This window comes from Fusarium tjaetaba (assembly GCF_013396195.1).
Source record: "Fusarium tjaetaba strain NRRL 66243 chromosome Unknown NRRL66243_c0000334, whole genome shotgun sequence".
In the NCBI taxonomy this organism is placed as follows: domain Eukaryota; kingdom Fungi; phylum Ascomycota; class Sordariomycetes; order Hypocreales; family Nectriaceae; genus Fusarium; species Fusarium tjaetaba.
Window position 1 is genome coordinate 40,702 of NW_023501530.1, and position 20,715 is coordinate 61,416.

General features: G+C 49.7%; 9 protein-coding genes across 9 annotated transcripts; 4 read left to right on the top strand and 5 right to left on the bottom strand.

Annotated features, from left to right (window-relative positions):
• Positions 1-1,028: 1,028 nt before the first annotated feature.
• FTJAE_12421 (uncharacterized protein) lies at positions 1,029-4,862 on the bottom strand (the record flags this gene model as incomplete). The annotated part of the gene is made up of 3 exons (XM_037345465.1): positions 1,029-4,099; positions 4,151-4,640; positions 4,803-4,862. The coding sequence occupies 3 exons, from the start codon at positions 4,860-4,862 to the stop codon at positions 1,029-1,031; spliced, it is 3,621 nt and encodes a 1,206-aa protein (XP_037200532.1).
• A 1,426-nt stretch (positions 4,863-6,288) lies between these two features.
• On the bottom strand, positions 6,289-6,953 carry FTJAE_12422 (mitochondrial ATP synthase subunit f; the record flags this gene model as incomplete). The annotated part of the gene is made up of 4 exons (XM_037345466.1): positions 6,289-6,314; positions 6,374-6,439; positions 6,503-6,653; positions 6,906-6,953. The coding sequence occupies 4 exons, from the start codon at positions 6,951-6,953 to the stop codon at positions 6,289-6,291; spliced, it is 291 nt and encodes a 96-aa protein (XP_037200533.1).
• A 297-nt stretch (positions 6,954-7,250) lies between these two features.
• Positions 7,251-7,974, top strand: FTJAE_12423 (NADH-ubiquinone oxidoreductase subunit; the record flags this gene model as incomplete). Its single annotated transcript, XM_037345467.1, has 3 exons — positions 7,251-7,429; positions 7,495-7,599; positions 7,665-7,974. 3 exons carry the CDS (start codon positions 7,251-7,253, stop codon positions 7,972-7,974), a joined length of 594 nt encoding a protein of 197 aa, XP_037200534.1.
• Positions 7,975-8,314: 340 nt separating this feature from the next.
• FTJAE_12424 (uncharacterized protein) lies at positions 8,315-9,495 on the bottom strand (the record flags this gene model as incomplete). Its single annotated transcript, XM_037345468.1, has 4 exons — positions 8,315-8,785; positions 8,964-9,159; positions 9,345-9,421; positions 9,493-9,495. 4 exons carry the CDS (start codon positions 9,493-9,495, stop codon positions 8,315-8,317), a joined length of 747 nt encoding a protein of 248 aa, XP_037200535.1.
• Positions 9,496-10,754: 1,259 nt separating this feature from the next.
• Positions 10,755-12,589, top strand: FTJAE_12425 (uridine kinase; the record flags this gene model as incomplete). Its single annotated transcript, XM_037345469.1, has 9 exons — positions 10,755-10,934; positions 11,001-11,078; positions 11,138-11,187; positions 11,250-11,394; positions 11,453-11,495; positions 11,551-11,636; positions 11,696-11,765; positions 11,817-12,048; positions 12,106-12,589. 9 exons carry the CDS (start codon positions 10,755-10,757, stop codon positions 12,587-12,589), a joined length of 1,368 nt encoding a protein of 455 aa, XP_037200536.1.
• Positions 12,590-13,474: 885 nt separating this feature from the next.
• FTJAE_12426 (NADH dehydrogenase) lies at positions 13,475-15,584 on the top strand (the record flags this gene model as incomplete). Its single annotated transcript, XM_037345470.1, has 2 exons — positions 13,475-15,521; positions 15,568-15,584. 2 exons carry the CDS (start codon positions 13,475-13,477, stop codon positions 15,582-15,584), a joined length of 2,064 nt encoding a protein of 687 aa, XP_037200537.1.
• A 249-nt stretch (positions 15,585-15,833) lies between these two features.
• On the bottom strand, positions 15,834-17,203 carry FTJAE_12427 (myosin heavy chain; the record flags this gene model as incomplete). Its single annotated transcript, XM_037345471.1, has 2 exons — positions 15,834-16,998; positions 17,049-17,203. The coding sequence occupies 2 exons, from the start codon at positions 17,201-17,203 to the stop codon at positions 15,834-15,836; spliced, it is 1,320 nt and encodes a 439-aa protein (XP_037200538.1).
• A 494-nt stretch (positions 17,204-17,697) lies between these two features.
• FTJAE_12428 (Ras-related Rab-6A) lies at positions 17,698-18,627 on the top strand (the record flags this gene model as incomplete). Its single annotated transcript, XM_037345472.1, has 6 exons — positions 17,698-17,744; positions 17,796-17,821; positions 17,883-17,971; positions 18,024-18,153; positions 18,244-18,522; positions 18,572-18,627. The coding sequence occupies 6 exons, from the start codon at positions 17,698-17,700 to the stop codon at positions 18,625-18,627; spliced, it is 627 nt and encodes a 208-aa protein (XP_037200539.1).
• A 411-nt stretch (positions 18,628-19,038) lies between these two features.
• On the bottom strand, positions 19,039-19,940 carry FTJAE_12429 (ribose 5-phosphate isomerase A; the record flags this gene model as incomplete). The annotated part of the gene is made up of 2 exons (XM_037345473.1): positions 19,039-19,481; positions 19,538-19,940. The coding sequence occupies 2 exons, from the start codon at positions 19,938-19,940 to the stop codon at positions 19,039-19,041; spliced, it is 846 nt and encodes a 281-aa protein (XP_037200540.1).
• Positions 19,941-20,715: the final 775 nt, after the last annotated feature.

Sequence of the window (20,715 nt, forward strand, 5' to 3'; positions counted from 1 at the left end):
CCTTGGAAGACGGGCGTTTTAGGAGTTTGTGATACTACATTGTCGACTTGTTTCATCTTAATGTGAGCGACTGTATATCATGCATGGGATGAGTGGAATTTTAGAAGGGGACCTTGTTACGAGGATGTTGAATATGATAGATACCATTAATGTACAAACACTATATGAACATGGCAATTAATAAGTGTGGTATACATGTAGCAATTACATCTCATCTTACAATGTCACCATCACACAGTAATTCATCAGTCACGTCCAATTCAGGCACTTGTAGTTCGCGAAATTTGTATGCTTGATCAATCGTCTGTCTGACAGAGCCTTGTACGCACTCGTTGATTTCGTCAAGGCGTAGTAACGCTCATCGTTCCCATCATAGTGATCTCTCTCCATAAGTCCGTTGCGGCTGTTTCTGATTTCCAGGTTTATCTGATCCAGCTCCTTCATACAAGAAGTACAAAAATAAGGGGAAAAAACCTAGCACTTTCGATTATCGCGAACCCAGTCCCGACCCGAAGTAAAGCAGGTCATCGAACTTGTTACTCAGACGCCGTCCTCCCTTCCCCTGTCATCGAGAACATGGCGCGTGTTTCATTTGGTTTGGATTGTATGTGACCCTTGAAAAGCCTGTCAATTCTCCCCTTTCCAGGTGATCCTATCATTTTCACAAAAAGCAATGCCCGCCATGTATGCTTTTATGAAGACAAAACAGAGCCCTAGTGTTGTAAAGGGAGACGAAGAAAAAACAGAAAAAAGGTATAGCGTGTTTGACATGTGCGTAAAAAGCAAATGCTAGCACGTTGAAAAAGTCTGCAGTATATGGCTGTGCAGACAATGTATGTAGAAGCTCATTCCATGATATCCTGAATACGGACATCGGAATGGTCGGGGTCGCTATGTACCGGGAGGTGAGACCAATGCATCAGCAGATAAAGCGATAAACACAAGATGCGCTGCCAGTATTATGTAATAGACTGAGGATGGTGTCATGCCGGTATCTCGGCCGGTTTCCTCCAGCTTGCTTTGCTTTCCTAAGCAGCCAAAGAAGCAGGATTACTTGGCGCGCGACCCCAGTCAGAACCTCGACCGCGGTAGCTACCACGGCCTCCTCGACCTGAGCTTGTTGGGGGATGCTCTCCTCGTGAGCTCGACACATCTCGCTTGCCTCCTCGACGTTCATAGCCAGAACCCCGGCTTCTGGGAGCACCTCTTCCTTGCGAACCTCGACCACCTCGAGTTGCTGAGAAAGGAATAGTAACAGTTCTGGCTTCTTGCATATTAGGGAACATGATTCTCATAATATTGCCGCCACCAACAACTTCAGCGGAGAAGTAGTATGGTTCCATGACAGTTGGCTGAATTGTAAATTTCTTCGGCAGAGGCTTATTTGGTGCCAATGCCGGCTGCCAAGCGGCTTCGGGAGCCTTGTGTGGTAGTCGAATCTGCGGTAAGGACCCCATCTCTTGCTCTTCAAAACACTCTTCGGCCATGGGTTTGGTGACGGGTGACGAGAGGCTCTTATCAAAATGTGCGGGAGCTGAAACATTGTTCCTAGGTAGAGAAACAGTGGCTGAGTCGTGGTAGGCAACATGATCCAGAGCACTCTTGCTTGCAGGGTCGACGCCAATTGACCTTTGGGGTGGAGATCTAGAACTGTTACCAAGCAAACTGTTAATTTTATTCTGCCACTTCTCTTGAGAAGACTCTCCGGCCGTCAATGGTACACGATTGGGGCTCACAGGGCCCCGGACGACATCCTTGAAGGATGGTGGGTGCGCCCAGCCGAACTGTACACGATTTGAGGGAGGTTGTGAGGCCGTCATAGATGGGGGTAGCTTCACCACAGGGTGAGGCTTTGGAAGCGATACAAGAGGTTTCATAACATCGCCCTCGTACGCTGGGTGGCCTTCCATTGTAGGTGGCGGGGGGGTTGGCGATTTGGATCGCGACGGCTCATTCTCATTGATTCTATCATACGAGTCTCTCGTAGGGAAGAATCGAGATGTGCGGTTCTGTGAAGCTCCGGCCTGGCCTGGCACTCCGCCTCCCACCACTCCAACATTAGTAGGATCCTCCTTTGCATCATCGCCAGGGTTCCTCCATGGGGCAGCTGGCTGTGCTTCTTGAGGACCAATAGGACGTCTTGTACCATCACCGGGAGCATGAACCTGGCGCCATGTATCTTTGATGACCGGCTGAGCATCCTCAAGACTAACACCACGTTCAGCAAGTAGGCGATCGCGCTCAACCCGCTCTGCTAATCGGCTGGCGCTCAATTGTTTGTCCTTTTCACCGACGGCACTAATCCACTTGCTTGCTACATCAGATCCTGCCGGAGGATGGGGACCAGAAGAGCCGTATCGTGAAGGTCCAGAACCGATTGGGGCTGGAGGCTGAGATCGGGCCTGAGAAGGTTGTCGTTGATTATTGGGAGGGGCGATAGGTGATGGCCCCTTGTTTCCTTGAGAACCTGAGCGATTATCCAGAGGTGCACGACTGATATCGGTGTTGAATGTGCCGTTACCAAGGCCTCGATCATTATTAGGTGACCCCCAAACATTATTTCGGGGCTGCGAACCTGTACCCCAATTCGACACAGCTCTATCCTGACGTGATGCTGCGGCTGCCCCCCAAAGCTCACTAGGCTTCGCTTCTTGACTGTGAGATACGCGTCTCGCCGCCGGCGCTGTGCCTTGAGTGTGTCCGACTTTCGCATCGGAATCTTGAGTTTGCTGTCGAGCTGACGAAGCTGTTGCAGAGTGGTCACCATCCTGCTGCAATTGTGTAGGAGTTTGGTTTGCCACGCTACTATGGTCACGTTGTTGAATATGTGTTGGATGTGAAACATCGTCGGGCTTCTCTGCGGGCTCCTTCTTCTCGGTCTTCTTCTCTGGAGCAGGCCCCATAGCATCCAGCTTTTTTTGAATGCGCTCCCGACGTTCAGCTTCCTCGCGGGCTTCTTCTTCCTGGCGTCGCTTCCTAGCTAACTCGACACGTTCTCGCATAAGCTTCTTCTGATATTCGACCTCCTCGCTAGCAGGTTGAAGGGGAGGGGGTGGACCGGCGACTTGCTCAGGAAGAGGTGCAGGGTGGTGTGGTTGCGCAAAGGCAGGATTTGGAGAACTCCGGGGAGGCATCCAGTTAGAATGATGTTGGCCCCTCGTTGGGCCATGCGCTGCGGCTGAAAGGTTGGGGGAGACGATGCCATCAACGGAACCAACGAAAGACGGTCTACGGCCTTCCTGTAATTCGTGAGGGGGGATGGGCACTTCGCCTCCCTTGTTCAAACGCTGCATAAATGAGCCACTTCCGCTACTAACATTAGATGATCCTCGTCTTCTAGCGAAAGGAGGTTCCTGAGAAACTCTATTGGTCTGGAAAGCACCCGAGGGTTCAGCTGGATAATCTGGTTGAGGTGGCCGCTGTAATAGGGAAGGATGATGCTTTGGATGCTGTTCCATTCTCATCGAGCCACGTCGGTTGTCGTGCACTGGTTCGTAGCGGCCAGAATGGGAGTTAAACAATTCCCGGCCTCCGTGAGATGAACTGTCTCTCCAACGATTGAAATCATCCGCCGCAAATTCTTTTGGAGGCGGTGGAGTCATGCCCTTATTATGTGGTGGTCTAGCAAGACTGGCCTGTTCTGGAATAGGTGAAGCCTTCTCGACCGGAGGTAGAGGCGCCCACGGGGACTTAACAGGTGCCGGAGGAGCTGGAGGTTTAGCAACAAGAGTTGGTTTTTCCTGGGAGCCACTCTTCAGAATCAAACCCTTACCCTGGGCCAGATTACTCGACTTCGTCAGGGGGGAGCTCACAGCAACAGGTGGAGCTGGAGATCGTGGTTTATCGACGGGTTTGCCCTTGGACGCAACAGAACCACTTTCTGATGGCGGTGGTGGATGCTCGTCAGGGTGGGGGAGTGTCGTCTTTGTGCCATCTCCCCAAGTAATAGCTTCAGGGGCCCAGTCTTCATCGTCGTCGTCGATGTCTGCCCATTTGTTCTGCCCCTGTGCATCATCTTCGTTCAAACGACTGGCCATATGAATTCCATACTTCTTGAGCTCCTCATCGGTAAACTTCTTGGGTTCAGGCGGCGGCACAGCTACAGTTTTGTTAGTTCATTAAATTGGCTGATCCAGGATGTTGCACATACGTCGGTTTTTGTTCCAAACTGCATTTGCATCAGGTGCACTGCCAGGCTTTCCGCCATTCACACCACCAGAAAACCGAGGCGATGAATCGCGAGTGCTGCTACCGGTCTTTGCTATAAGGCGAGGTCTTGAAGAGGATAAGGTGGCAGATGTCGTCGGGGGTGTACTGGAACCGGCAGGCTGTTTCTCGGCGGCCTTGGTTGCAGCACTGTTGGCAGTCGCCTTTGCTGCGAGGAAAGTTTTGTTGACCGAGACAGCCTTGAAGGCAGGCTTTTTGACCGTGGAGCCTGCGCGGCCATAAGCTTTCTCTCCATCTTTCGTCTTTGAAGCATCTGCGCGTGATGCCTCTGTATCTGAACCTCCGCTGGCACTAGCATCGGCCGAGGTGAGTTGATCTTCGACGTTCGTAATGTGCTTATTTTCATAGTCATCGTTGCCGGCACTGCCATTCAAATTCGAGCGGACGGGGTCGACATTTTCGGCGTCGGGCGACTAAGTTCATGAGAAAGTTTGTTAGCAAGGTTAGCTACAGCAGCTCGGCTAACTGAAGCAATAGGTTCAAACAGGGAAGGAAGAAGGCCGCAGTGTGCCAATTTCGCCAGAAGCAAAACGGTTGTAACTTTACTTTCGCAAAGCAGGGAAGATGAAACGTACAGGCTGTGACTGAGAGGCAGTGGCATCGGCAGCTTTATCAACGGCAGCCTCTGTTGCCATCATACGTGGTAAGAATGCGCCGGTCGTGTGTTAAGCAAAAGAAGCCCTCTTGGTGAGTTTCTCCGCCAAGTCTCGTCGATTTCTGGTCGGACTAGAGTTTAGAGGCAGACGAAACGTCGGATCTCGAAGTCGGATCAGTTGCGACGCCGCGGGGCGGGGAGGGCAAGAGTATCGGTAGTGGGGATGGGAGGATGTTATGGGTATAAAAAGGCGATCTTCGGTCGTCCGATTGCGAGATATTTGATACGATGCTCGATCCAAGGGTCGTGGGTGGGATATGAGGAGGGGAAATCACCGAACTGCAAGGCGTGTCAGTTGCGAGGTGTAAGGTGAGGTTTCAATGAACCCGGAGTAACTGCGGCTGATGCACTGGTGTTTGTGATGTGGAAGGCCAGACAGACAGACGCCAGTTTTCAGAGACCCGAAAGTGATGCTGGAGGCTGGGCTAGGCTTAGCGGCCAAACGATAAGGGGCTGGGATTGGCCATCCGTACCCGGCCCCTGACTGACAGTGGCAGGGCTGCCGGGAGCAACTCCAGTTGCTAGCTGCCAGCTTACAAGGCCGGTACGCCCTGGAGCTTAGGGGTATCATTCAAATGGCTAGGTAGGTTGTCAGCATGGAGCCGAATGACTCTACCGGCCACTCAGCTGATTAGGAAGGATCTGATCTCATCTAATTTTGGATACAAGGAACGTGATGTTATTATTCATGAGAGTCATTCAATATCACTAGTGTCATCCAGCATTTGCTTTTGCATGAAAATAGGTTAATGAGGCAGGCAAGCATCCTCTGTAATAGGCTTTGGTACATACGCTACCTAGGTGTCTAATTGGCTTCCTTGAGTAGCACTTCACATCCTGCAAACAATGCAGTTTACATGTTGTATTTTTCATTTTGTCCAGACCAATCATTCACTTAAGTAACTATACACCCACACTTGCAGACTTGTCAGGACTGCATTTATGCTTACTCCGATGACCGGCTGAGTCAACACTATAAACATGATATGTTGAAAGTAATTAGTGTGTACACTACAGTACTGCAGCTTGTACAGACTTGATTAAACCGAAGCAAAGCCAAGACGAATTCTTGACATGCAAGATTCAACGATTCCAATATCGGTCGTCTCTTTGTGCAGAATACGGAAGAGCTTGAGAAGGCAGTACCACCCAAAAAGCTCACAATTCTGACAGAGGGACGGATACACAGAAAGCTTCCGCTCCGAAGGCACAGCACGACGTAGAACCAAAGAACAGCGCATAACCAAAAACGTGATGGCATTGTCACATCACTTGCTTGTTAGAGATACATAGGGAAGCCAAGGCGCGTGCTCGACCGCGAAGTTTCCGGAGTTTATATGTACACGACCCCCGCTCCCTCTCACACAATGATCCATCTAAGGTATCTAAACGCCATTTTAAGCTGCTTAGTGAGCGTTGTTCTTGTGGTGGCCTAAGTGATCCCAGTATTAGCAAACAGCTCCCCTTCAACCCTGTGATAGGGATACTTACGAAGGTGGAAGTAGTAGTTCTGGACGTAACCGATGCTGACAAGGAAGACAATCAGGTGAATGATAGCTATAACACAATCACTGTCAGAATCCAACATTTAAATCCAATCTTGAGAGAGGGTGTCCGTACGCTTGCCAGTGGGGTTCTTGCCGAAGTGCTTGGCCTGGTATCGGCCGAGGAGACCCTTAGCCTTGACCTCGGGGGCGGAACCTCGGGGGAGCTTCTCGTAGAAGCTGACGACACGCTGCATGCGGATAGCATCAGGAGCAGCGCCAATGGCCTGTGGTGCACCGAGTTCTGTCAGCCTTCTGAATCTCCATCATGACGAAATTTCCCTCCATTGTCGATCGCCTATAAAAGTCCTCGTCCATCCAAAATTCGTCGAGATCGAAAACGAAGCTCCGTGGGATAATAATTTCATCGGATTCTGCGTACCTTAGGAGAAGCGACCTGTTTTGAAAACTGGTGTTAGCAACGGAATCAATCGGAGCACCGGGGATTTGCGCCCATAACCGAAGGGGCTCTCTCTCACCTTGGGGGGGATGAGCGTCGAGAGCGCTCGGCGGGTGACGAAGCTCATGATGTCGGTAGTTCGGAGGATTCGAGTCTCGAGAATTGGTCCGTCGAGGGTCTGCGTGACGCTCAATTGCAAGGGCTGTAGTTTGAGGTTCTGTCGAGATGAACGGTCCCGCCCAGGTTCAGGTTCTTGCCGAAAAGCACTCGTTCCGCGACTTCGGCAAAACAACTGATCCGCTCCACCCAATCAGGATCATGCCGTTCAAGCTTGCTTCAACCTCAGAATATCGCCGCAGACCACCATCACTCACTTAAGAAACGACATTCCCCTGTCGCCAATTGAAAGCTACCGCCTTGCAACATGGCCGCCCTCCGATCTCAGAGTGCGTCTCGTATGCTGCGAAGCGCTGCTGCGCCCAGAGTCGCCCTCTCCGCCGCACCCCGACGATTCCAGAGCAACGTCACTCAGGCCAGCGGCACCGTCACTGGCCCTGTTACCAGCGAGCCCGACTACAATATCGAAGCTGACAAGGCTACCTCGTACGATTCCTCGAAACGCGATTGAAAACTTGAAAGATGGAATAACAGTGCTGACTCAATGCCAGCACCTTCACACCTGTCCCTCGATCCATCCAGCAAGGCAACGAAGAGATCCTTCCCGCTGCTGTGATCTCAGGCGCTCCCATGGAACTCCAGGCCCGAACAGTTCGGTTCGTCTGCCCACATACATGACTCGAATGTCGCCGAAAGCCTCAGCAACTAACAATTACTCCAGCATCTACCAGGAAGCTAAGCCGGCGACTCAATCCGGCGACTGGCGCGGTCGACGCTGGCGAATGGATTGGGATATTCTTCCCAAGGGGCATCGATGGGAGAACCCATTGATCGGTTGGCAATCTTCGGGAGATTTTATGCAAGGTACCCACATCAACTTCTCGAGCAAGGAGGATGCTATTCACTTTGCTGAGAAGCAGGGCTACGAGTACTTTGTTCAGGAGCCAAACTCTCGCAAGTTTGCACCTAAGGCTTATGCCAACAACTTCCTGTACTCTGCCAGAAAGCTCAAGCATATCAGGACAAAATAGATGGCTTAGACAGCCCGGCCCCATGTAAATATGTTTTAAAGACTCGTTCAATTTCAGTGACTTTCAACTATGAGAAACCTGTATTGCGGCAATGTCACGCGTGAAGTGGCATGTGTGATAAATGAATGATTAATCTTGCCTCTAGGATACTGTCGAGGTCTACAGCCTATTTATGAAAGCCTTTTCAGAACGCCCGACAGCCAGCCTTTGTCTTATTCATGATCCTTACCATAAGGATGTCAATCTTATCCCAAACGCCAAGCGCTACTTGTACGAAGAACAACACCACACAATCAAAACTACTACTCTTTGAACATGCCTCCAAGTCGGAGTATCAATGTCACGTTGTAATCATGGGGTCATGGCCGTTTCCGGTGTGAGGTCTAGGGCTGTCGGGTTCTTCTCCGTTCAAGCCAATATCCAGTCGGTCAGGTAAGTTTTTACGCTTATCCCGGGCAGTGTTTTCGGCCCAGACACGCATTCTAACGAGCTGGCGAATAGCTGCTTCACGTCTTCGGGATTGTCTTTCAAGGATGGCCCGATTTACGCTGTCTGCAACTTCTCGTCGCAACTCTGGCTCTAGCAACGCTGCCAACTGGGGCTCGCGCGCGTCAGACGGAATCAAGAGCAGCGCCATGGTCCTCTCCAAGTCTTCCAGAAACTTGGGGTTCGTGGGCGCTTTGGGGCCTAGTTCCTCAGTAGCGAAAGTGAGGGCTGGTTGGATATCCCCAGTCGCATTACAAGCGCGGATGAGTTCAATGAGTTGAAGTCGTAGCAAGGTAAAATGCAGTGCCTTATCCCCATCTAGAATCTTTATGTCGAGTTAGCGACGATACATTCCAAAATCTGTGAGATGAAGAAGTGACAAGAAAGATAATCATAAAAAGTGGTTGTTCCTCATCAAAGGCCCGAAGGCTCTATGAGTGGTGCATGTAAAACTCGTGTTCTAATCATATAAAAAATGGGCTCAAGGAAGTGGAAGTGCATACCTGTGGGTCAAACTCATTGAGTGTCGTAATCGCCGTCTTGATATCACCACTGTGGATGCAGTTTTGGATTTCCTGCCTCGCTATAATGTACTGTGTGTCCTGATGAGGTTCAAGATTGGCTTCCTTGGAAAAGTTTGCTGCCGCATTCGGATACCCTTCCATAGTAAGGTAGTCCAGTATTAGAGCGTTGATATCACTTTGAAGACGTTAGCAACTGCTGACATGAAAAGTGCATACAACGAAATGTATTGAATGGTGGGTTCAGAAAAAAGAAGATTGATATCGTGTTTCCGCATTATATGCTAGGAGAGATTCCCATTGATAGTGCGTTCATCACTTGACCAAGGTAGGTGAAATGGCTCGAGAGGAAGAGTATCGTACCTTTTGGGAGACTTGACATCGTGAACACGCCGGTCAAAGGCATGCTTGACGGGAGTCGCTGTAGAAGCAGATGACGTCTGATTCTCGAGTCAGCACCCAGCTATACAAAGCTTGGGCTGAAGCTCGCCTTGTCGACAGCATAGCTCACCATTTTGTCTGGTTGTCCCAGCACGAATATCGCTGCGAGTCGAAGCTTGAACGGAGACGGGTTAATCGACGGCACGGTATAGAAGCAATGGCCGGCTATAGGCGATTCAGCGCATCGAGAATCAGGCCACAATCCAGGCTCGTGATCTCTATGCTACTCGTAAAGGAAACTTTCTGTGTTTACTCAGAACGATGTAAAGAAGAAAGAAGAAAAGGAAAAAGAGAAGTGGTTTACGGAAGATGGAAGAGAAGAAAATATGATTGGGGCTGGAGGAAAAGTAGCGCCGTGCTCGTGGGTCCTAAGCCCGTAGCCTCATTACTGGGCTTGAGAACCAATCATATCAACGGAAAGCTCCACTGAGCTCCGTCCTGTCTGCCTCAGGTCTCCATCAATGACAGCCCCGCCAAATCAAGGTCAGGTCCCTGAAAATGAGCTCCGTTGTATGCCGCGGCTATCCCATTGCTCTCGATCAATCGATCTGGGCTGTGCAATACCATCTATAATATGAACCTAATCACAACTTCAAGTGTCAATTCGATATTTCAGGTATAGTACTGCGGGTGTAATACAGCTCATGAGCTCTAATTCAAGCTTCAATGATGGTCATGGTACCCCAGCTCATGAGATGAGTGTCATGAGCCAAGCCACAGATTACATACAACAGAGGTCACCATGATCGAGCTAGAGGCGTGATACCTACAGTAGAACAGGGCTAGACAGTAGCTTATCTCTTTTGATCGTGCGGAGAATGTAATGCGCCTTCGGCCATCGCCGTCTTTCGATATACAGATACGGTATGAGGAGAACCCTGACGAGGTCAGATCGATCGTTAAAACATGAGCAGGGCCAGGGCTGAGCTTTTATCTTCTTCCACTTTTACTTCTAACTCAACCACCAGAGTATATGTATATACACCATCACTCTCACCTTTTCCTCTGACCTATAGCTACAACTACTAGCAATAGCTCATCTCTTCACTCAAGCTCTCACTGCTGTCCCGCTTCGTCTTGGCCCTCTGTGGATCACACACGCGACAGGACCGTGCTCACTGCTCCACCAACGACGGGCAAGCCAAACCCTCGAGTCGAAACTTTGGAGGCACCATATTCGTACAGCTCGTGGACATTGCAGGGCTAGTTTTCGGAGAGGAAAGTTTGAGTTCTCCAGCTACCAAATATCCTCGCCATTCGTTCAACCATTCCTCGCCTTATTCGCACCAAATCTCAGGTGACGGTGACCTCATCGAGAACTAGCCCACCGCAATGTCCGCCTCTGCAATTCCTGAAGTCAATGGCGGGCTCGAGAGTCATGTCACGGTTCAGAAGCGAGCTTACTATTCACCTCCTTGGGCCGATGTCAGCATTATCGGCGTCGCGGGCAGCTCAGGTTCAGGCAAATCGACCTTGTCCCAGGCGATCGTCAAGAAGCTGAACCTACCCTGGGTCGTTATTTTGTCAATGGCATGAATCCCTGAAACTATGCTTCGAACATAAGCTCATATATAACAGGACTCTTTTTATAAGACCTTGACACCTGAGCAGTCCAAACTGGCCTTCGCCAACGAATATGACTTCGACTCGCCTGACGTATGCTTCATGTGATATAGTATGTACTGCCAGAATAGCAACTGATGGTATTCTCATAGGCCATCGATTTCGATATTTTGGTCGATAAGCTACGGGACCTCAAGGCTGGGTATGTGTAGTTGACGATGACCTTGGGTTTTACACCTCACTGACGTCTCACCATACTCATAGAAAACGGGCCGAAATTCCCGTTTATTCATTCGCCAAACATTCTCGATTGGACCGTACAACATCCATCTACTCGCCTCATGTACTTGTCCTAGAGGGTATCTTTGCGCTTTACGACCCTCGAGTGCTTGAACTGCTTGATATGGGTGTAGGTTAAAACCGATGCCCCATGGAGGAGAATGATATGGACCTAACACGGAGTTTAGATCTATTGTGAGGCAGATGCAGATACATGCCTGTCAAGGAGACGTAAGTCTCAACGTTACGAAGACCTAGGGAAGGATTTCTGACCACGTCCATGTAGTTGTCCGTGATGTGCGGGAGCGTGGGCGAGATATCGAGGGCATCATCAAGCAGTGGTTTGGATTCGTCAAGCCAAACTTTGAGAAGGTAAGCACCTCGTAACAGAAACGGGGGACTTCTTATGAAGGCTAATTCACAACTTCAAGTTCGTCGAGCCCCAACGGAAAGTTGCTGATTTGATCGTACCGCGAGGAATTGAGAACAGAGTTGCCCTTGGTGAGTAGTCACGAGTCCTTGAAACCTCGACTAAAACGCTCACGTTCGTAGAAATGATGGTTCAGTTTGTCGAGAAGAAGCTGTTCGAGAAGTCAAGACATCACCGAGAGGCTCTGTCCCGTCTGGAAGCAGCAAGTAAGGATTCGCCGCTTTCTGAACGGGTCGTGGTCTTGGATGATACACGACAGCTCAAATTCATGAACACCATCCTTCAGGATATTGACACAGATCCTGAGGACTTCATATTCTACTTTGACAGGCTTGCAAGTCTGATTATTGAACAGTAAGATACCGAGAGGCTGTGAGTACGAAAGACAGTGTGTTCGCTAACACTTCATAGGGCCCTCAACAATGCCCATTTCGAAGCCAAGAATATTGTAACACCCCAGGGATACGAATACAAGGGTCTTGTATCAACGGGTGAGGTCTGCGCCGTTATTGTACTCCGTGGAGGATCCGCGTTTGAGCCGGCGCTTCGAAAGACTATTCCCGATTGCCGAACGGGCCGTCTTCTTATCCAATCCGACTATTCCACGGGAGAGCCGGAACTTCATTACTTGCGACTACCTGACGATATTGCAGACCAAGAAAGTGTCCTTCTTCTGGACACCCAGATGGCTACTGGAGGTGCCGCGTTGATGGCGGTGCAAGTCCTGGTCGATCACGGCGTGAAACAGGATCGTATCGTTCTAGCAACATACTCGGCCGGCAAGGTTGGACTTCACAGATTGACATCCGTTTTCCCAGAGATTACAGTCGTGGTTTGCAACATGCTCGACTACCAACAAGAACGATGGGTCGAGAAGAGGTATTTCCGCTGCTGATGGACCAGTCTTATATATAGTATACGTCTGTCATGATATATGATGGCGGAAACTTGGAAACAACGCAGTGATAGTGGTAGTCAAATCAAGATTGACGATAAGGATTATCGGAATGTCCGGTAATTATATCCGTAAAGGAAGCAAATATACGAATAGCGCTGCGTTTGGTTGCTGCGTCAGCTCTTCACAATCTTGAGATCCACCACAATTGACATCTCATCAGCATCTGTAACGTAACTGATCCACGACTAGGATCCACGAAACGGGACGTCCGAAACCAACAGGATACTTGGAAAAAAGAGGAGCCACTGTGTGATATTTGACGCAAACCAGCCAAAGCCATGGCATGGCGGCCGACGTATCCGAGGGGTCGATATGGCTTCAAATGAATGCCTGGGTTTGTCTATGAGTGGCCTATGGTTCAATGACGATGGAAAATGAGATATTGATGTTTGAAGTGCGATGTTGCTGTACGGTAGTGGAGTCGCCGATCTTTGGTTGTCATGGATCGCCAAGAAATTGGTGGTGATGAAGGGGAGAGATAGCTCTAGGTGGTAATGACGTAGCTGCACCGTGCTGTAGGTACCACCTCTGGAAGTCTGAGCTGCAACCACTTCATCCCTGATTGAGCTCCGTAAACGGGAAGATCCTTTTTTAGATGCATGCATTACACAATACAATCGAAACTAGAAGACTCTTTTTCCTCTGCTTCACTCTTGTTCTCTTCTTGCATCATCCATTGAGTGTTCTCTCACTAACATTCTGTGCTTCTGCTCGTGTCATGATCTAGAAAGCACTAGACGGTTTCTTTGACCTCGTTGGCTTATCATTGATTGACGTCGAACATCCCACCAATTCCGCAAAATAATGCCCGTCTCTTCCATGATGGCCGCGCGACTGGCTCGCGCCGGTCAAAGCAGAGCCATTACCAGCTCTCGAGGCTTCAAACCATCTCTCGCTCCTCGCCCACTATACCCGTTGCAATTGCGAAGCTTCGTCAAGCTCACAGGTGCTTCGCCAACAATCACAAAAGGCTCTCCAGCAACGAGCCGAACCACCCGCCAACTACCCTCCCAATTCTTCGTGCGCACTCTATCAGGAAAACCACTTCCTCAAGGAAAGTCTAAAGTGGTCAATTTTTGCTACCGCCTAGCGGCTTGGGTTGGCATCTCAATATCAGTCATCGGCGTTGGTATCGTCGGCTTCTTCATCTACGATGCTAGTACATATTTCGAGCACCCCACTCAGAGCGATATCGATGTCTCCAAGATTGCCCTTCAACCTCGCAGTGGTGGTGAAAAGAACCTGCCAATCGCCGAGGTATTCATTGACGATGACGACTCGGAAGAGAAGCGTCGCCTCAAAGACAAGCCACGACTCGTGATTCTTGGTGGTGGATGGGGAGGTGTTGCGCTCCTCAAAGAGCTGAACCCAGACGATTACCATGTTACTGTTATTTCGCCAACCAATTACTTCCTCTTCACCCCTATGCTTCCCTCAGCTACAGTAGGTACTCTCGAGCTCCGATCTCTTGTTGAGCCTATTCGACGAATTCTGAGCCGGGTTAACGGTCACTTCGTTCGCGCCAAGGCTGAGGATATCGACTTTTCGCACAAGATGGTAGAAGTGTCGCAAGTTGATGCAAACGGCAAAGATATCAAATTCTATGTGCCATACGACAAGCTTGTCGTTGCTGTCGGTTCGACAACCAACCCTCACGGTGTTAAGGGTCTTGAAAATGCCTACTTCCTCAAGGATATCAATGACGCACGCATGATTCGAAACCAAGTCATACAAAACTTCGAGTTGGCTAACTTGCCTACATGCCCGGATGAGGAGCGAAAGCGTCTGCTTTCCTTCTGTGTCAGTGGTGGTGGCCCTACCGGTGTCGAGTTCGCTGCTGAGCTTTTTGACCTTCTCAACGAGGATTTGACGAGGCACTTCCCCCGGCTTCTTCGTAATGAGATCTCAGTCCATCTTATCCAAAGCCGTGGACACATTCTGAACACATACGATGAGACTGTTTCACGATATGCTGAGGAACGCTTTGCTCGCGACCAAGTTGACGTCCTCACCAACTCTCGTGTCAAGGAGGTTCTCCCTGATAAGATCATCTTCACACAAAAACAAGAAGATGGTACAATGATCACCAAGGAGCTGCCTATTGGCTTCTGCCTTTGGTCGACTGGTGTTTCGCAAACCCAGTTCTGCCAGACACTGGCTGCTAAGCTGGGCAAATCTCAGACAAACCGACATGCTCTGGAGACTGACACCCACCTTCGTCTCAATGGCTCACCCTTGGGCGATGTATACGCCATTGGAGATTGTTCTACAGTCCAGAACAACGTTGCCGACCACATCGTCACTTTCCTGCGATCCTTGGCCTGGAAGCGTGGCAAGGACCCCGAGACGCTTCAGCTCAGTTTCGCTGACTGGCGAGGGGTTGCTGAGGACGTCAAGAGACGGTTCCCCCAGTCTATCAACCATCTCAAGCGCGTGGACAAGCTATTCAAGGAATTTGATAAGGACAAATCCGGCACACTCGACTTTGATGAGTTGACACAATTGCTAAAGCAAGTTGACGACAAGCTTACGTCCTTGCCTGCTACTGCCCAGCGCGCTCATCAGCAAGGACAATATCTTGCTCGCAAGTTCAACAAGATGGCACGCATGCACGAGGGCCTGAACGCCAACGACATTCGCGAGGGTGATGTTGATGCTGCTGTTTACAAGGCTTTTGAGTACAAGCACCTAGGCAGTCTCGCTTATGTTGGTAACTCTGCCATCTTTGATCTTGGTGAGGGTCGAAGCTTGGCTGGTGGTCTCTGGGCTGTTTACGCTTGGCGCTCTGTCTACTTTGCGCAGAGCGTGAGTCTGCGAACACGACTATTGATGGCTATGGACTGGACCAAGCGAGGTCTTTTTGGACGAGGTTTGTACCCCTTCCCAATTTCACAAACATCTCTAACAATAAACAGATTTAATGAGTTTCTAAATCTATTCTTATGGACGCTTAATATTTGTCATTTCTTTAGACCTTTTGAGGCGTTGGAGCTTAGTATAGAGGCATAGCAGGACTTGCGAAAAGCACGTTTGTAGACGCGGTGTTGCAGAGGAATCGCAAGTCTAATTTGCTTGACGGAGTTATGCTCTATGAGTTACGCTTCTGGGGCCTTTTTTTTTTGGAGCAAAAGTTGAAATATTATTTTCTCCCTAAAACACCTAGACGCCCATCTATCTTCTATTATATCATGAAGTCCTTGTATGTCCACTTCTCCGTAAACTTGCGCTTCGCCTGCTTGTGGAAAGCAATATGTCTTCTGCTCTCTACCTTGCCACGCACCAACATGCTTCGGTATCTGTCCCGGAGCATGTTGCCCTCAGGCTTGAGACGGCGCAGCGAACTCTCGAGCTCATCTGGGAGGACAAGCTCAAGATCTCGCTCAGGAAGCTTGTACTTGCCGAGCTGCTTACGGCGCAACTTCTCGGCACGAAGCTCATCAATAGGGTCGGTCTCGTCGTCTTTTTGCAAGACAAGTGCCTTGTTGCGATCTCTTTCCTCGATCTCCTCGGCGATTTCCTGGATGCGCTGGGCTTGGCGACGGTGGGCCTTGAGCGCAGCCTTGTGTTTCGCGAGACGCTCCTCTTCCTTGCGGCGTTTGATGCGGTTGCGCTGAGCTTGGGTCTTTCTCTGTGGGCGCTTGGCGGATGGCTTATCATCTTCAGCGCCACTCTGGAATCCTTCCCATTCGGAATCCTCCTCCCACTCTGAAAGGTTGGCACGAGCCTCTGCGGCCTCTGCCTCTGCCGCTGATCGGGCCGCGGCCTCCTGCTTAATGCGCTCCTGCTCCTCTTTCTCCAGGCGTTTACGCTCAGCTTCAAGAGCCTTCTCGCTCTCCTCTTCCAGACGTTGTGTGTAGTCGTTGAAATCAGGGTTGTAGCTGTATCCTCCCGTAGGCTTGAGGACAGCAGGCACTTGCTTGCCACTCTTCAACAGAGAAAGGGGCTCCTTCTTCATCGTCTTAGGAGCCTTGGGCTTGACCTCCTCTTCCAAGAAGTTTTCGGGATCCTTCGCTTGTGGCTCTACAGGCATGTCCCAGATATCGTAGGTGGCATCTTGTACTTGGACAGTATTCTGATGTTCTCCATCGGCCACTCGCTTTAGTCGCGCGAGCTCCTTGTGTGACACCCAATCAGTCCTTTGGCGTTTCACAGGAAGAATTCCGTTGGTTGTCTTGTCGCCCGGTCGCTTGCGCATGGAAACGGCGGGCACGGGAGAACGGGCATTGATGATCTCGTCAGCCTTGAGGCCCTTCTTGATGTGCTTGTTGAACTTTTTAGGGAGAGCGGCATCGCCCTTAACATCGAGAGTGAACAAGTCTTCAGAGGGCTTTTCCTTGATAACACCACTGTAGAGATATTAGCGGAGCGAGTAGGAAGTGCTTTGAGTTTATCTCACCCAGCGATAATCTCCTTGTTCAATTCTTCAAGACCCTTCTGCACCTCGGTAACATCAACATTTTTCCTCCACGCCTTCTTTCCCTTTCGCGAAGGCTGATTGAACTGTTTGGGGGCATCACCCCCAGTGGCGTTCTTGGATTGTAACAGTGGCATATTTGCGAGACCTCTGTGGAAAAGGATATCGCGTTGTCGATAATGAAGAACGAAAATGCTGCTTGTCGATAGAAGTGGTGGGGACCGATTTCTTAATTTTTTAGTGGAGCCGGGAGTCTCGACCCGCTGCCTCCATAAAATACGGACTCCGTAATGGACGGCGAAAGATATGCTCTTATCGGCACGTGCACCTTCCTCAGATTCGTTCAGGGTGGCCTCCATGTCATATGCTCCTGCCAAATCCAGGATCTAGACGCTCCTTTCTCCAGATTCCAGCTGGTAATTAGCCTTTTATCCCTACGATACAAATTGCCACTCTGAGGTCGCATCATCCTGTTATTCTTTCTTTTCTTGCGTCGCCAAGAAAGAGAATCTATTCCTTGAAGAAACCGAGATCGCATCCTTTCCAACGAGCTCATATCCATTAGCTTGACAGCTGTCAAATCCACCACCGTCCCTTACAAGACCCTGAACGAGACAACACAACCGCAAAGATGTCGCAAGCTGGCGGATCATACAATAACCCCTTGAAGAAGTTCAAGTGTGTACACCGAGAATTTGTGTTTCAATGATTCAGCTAACAGATATCCAGGTTGGTGTTTCTGGGAGAACAGAGCGGTATGTCGATGTCCGACTGCGGAAATGTCCGAATCAAAATCACTAATAACGATCACAACAGTCGGAAAGACCTCTTTAATCACACGATTCATGTATGATTCTTTCGACAACATGTATCAAGCGACAATTGGCATTGATTTCCTCTCCAAGGTCAGGACCGTGACAGCCGACTCCTAGGCCACACTAACATCTGCCCACTTAGACCATGTACCTCGAGGACCGGACGGTGCGACTGCAGCTATGGGATACTGCTGGACAAGAACGATTCCGAAGCTTGATTCCTTCTTACATCCGTGATTCAAGCGTAGCTGTTGTTGTCTATGACATCTCTAGTATGTGCCCCTGATGACCCCACTACCCGGCTACCCCCTCGCGCTCAATGTGGCTATGCACGAGTCGTGCTAACACCGCTCTTCTTATAGACGCTAAGTCATTTCAAAACACCAAGAAGTGGATTGACGACGTACGAGCCGAGCGAGGTAACGATGTTATCATTGTGCTGGTTGGAAACAAGACAGATTTGAACGACAAGCGGGAAGTGACGACACAGCAGGGAGAGGAGGAGGCAAAGAAGAACAACCTGATGTTTGTCGAGACAAGCGCAAAGCTGGGTCACAACGTCAAGAACCTGTTCAAGAGGATAGCACAAGCCTTGCCTGGCATGGAGGGAAGCGATGCTGCGGCGCAAGCTTCGAACCAGAGTGAGTATTTATGTCCGGCAATTCCGAAGGTAACTAACACGATGCTTAGTGATTGATGTCAAGACGAACAACTCGCAGCAGTCGCAAGAAGGCTGCGCATGCTAAATATGCCAACACCGATTCGGGACTGGAGTACAGGAGTACCTGGGAAAACGCAAGCCGTACTCAAGATGCGAAAGAAGCCTGGCTACCTCACACCACAAAATAGGATATTAAGCATAGCGTGTGGATCTGAGTGCAGGAGCTTGTATAATACAACCAGGACTACGAGCCTACGATCGTTATATAAGAAACTTTAATGTTGATTCGACTGGCTTGTGCTGGTCAATCATTTCGCTTCTATCTCGTTACACTTTCGTCAAAGATGCCGCTTCGGAACATATTAATATATGGTAAACGATCCGTTCCTTCACTTCATGTAAGTGTTCTCCACATTTTGTTTCTCGGGCTTGGCAATTATGCATCAAGAACTGTTGCATCTTCCATGCTCCGTTCTCGGTTTATACTATGAGCCATTCAAGCTGCATTTTGGACTTGCACCTCACCATTGGCGAGGCCGAAATAAGCAGCAATTGGCTTCTGTGCTTGAAGTTGCTTGCCCAACTTCACGGCTTCACTGCCGTTGAAGCCGTGGAACAGTCCAATTTCAACGATGCCAGGGGTGCGGACCAATTCCTCGGCGAGCGCATTAACTTCCCAGGCACCGTCCTTTCCACGACCATCCCCTTCCGACTTGATGTCCTTGGGAAGAAGCAAGGGAGAAAATGGGGCATCGATAAGCCACATACCGTTGTCTGTCACACATTCTCCAGCTTTGCTAGGGAGACCTGAACGGACAACAGGGTTGGCTGAGCCCATTGCTCGAAGACGGGTCAAAACATCAGGAGCAGATAGGGGAAGGACTTCAATGGGAATGGTCTTCCAGGTGGTACATAATCTAGGAGATTGCTTTCGGTAATCTGTTAATTGTCAGTCTGTTTCAAACTTTTCAGAAACAAAACCACTCAGTGCATACCAGCGACGGCAATGAACTTCTTAGCAGCAATTGCTACCAGTTTCTCCTGGAACAGACAAGCACCACCACCCTTGATAAGGTTGAGATCCTCGTCAACTTCGTCAGCACCGTCGAAGGCAACATCAAGAGGAACAGGAAGCCCATCCACGACTGGTCTCTCATCAAGATTGACAAGGTTGAGACCAGCAGCACGAATGAGACCCTTTGACTGGCTTCCAGTAGGAATAAAGGTCATTCCCTTGTAGAACTCAGGACCCTTGCTGACAATGGCGTCGACAACGTAGACAACAGTACTGCCAGAACCAATGCCGACGAACTTGTAAGAAGCATCGAGGTGGTCATTGACTGCCTGGTAGGCGGCCAATTTCTTGGCCGACTCGACTAGGTTTGTTGCTGAAGACATGGCTCTCGGATTGGACCTGTAAGTGAGACTGAGACCTTGAGTCTGTTTATAGATACGTATGTGGGTTGGTGGGATGTGCAGGACCCCGCGATGCGGATGACGAGGGGTGGTGGGGAGATATCGTGGAGAAGTGTAGGGTAGTTGAGTTGCGAAGAACCTAACACCTGGAGCCAACAACGTAGTTGAGTGGAAAGTATGATAAGTGGAAGCTGGCAACAGTATGGATGGTTTAGGGATAATGTAGTGCTTCATGAGAGAGTTTGTAGGAAGAAAAACCGCAGTTCCGACCAAAGCCGGCGACTTTCTAGTGGAGAGATGCGAAAGCCACTTCATGTAGGAAAACAAATGGACCCTTTTTGCCAAGGGTAGTCAATAAGCAAGCTTGGAAAAATACGGCAAAATAGAAAGTCAGGGCACGAATGGGCTGTCGGAAAGGATCACATGTGATTAACTTCCCTCAATCACCCCAACTCGATGGGAGTCAGATCAGGAAGATGTTCTGTCGTGTCTTGCGAATCAAGCGCTGCGATTTAGCGGGCCAGCGAAACGGATATCTGAGGGGGGATCAAGAGACCCAAATTGGGTTAAAGATTTCTTAACTTACAACTTGCGCGGGTTTGAGGCGGGTTTGGGATTTGGGGTTGCAGCAAGTGACGTGATGGCTGGCTGTCACCACCTAAAACTCAAAAGATTAAAGATGATGAGTCAGCACTATGATTGGCTGACAAGTTTCTAACTCAACCCAGCTTTTGTCGGTTACCACGTGATTTAAGAT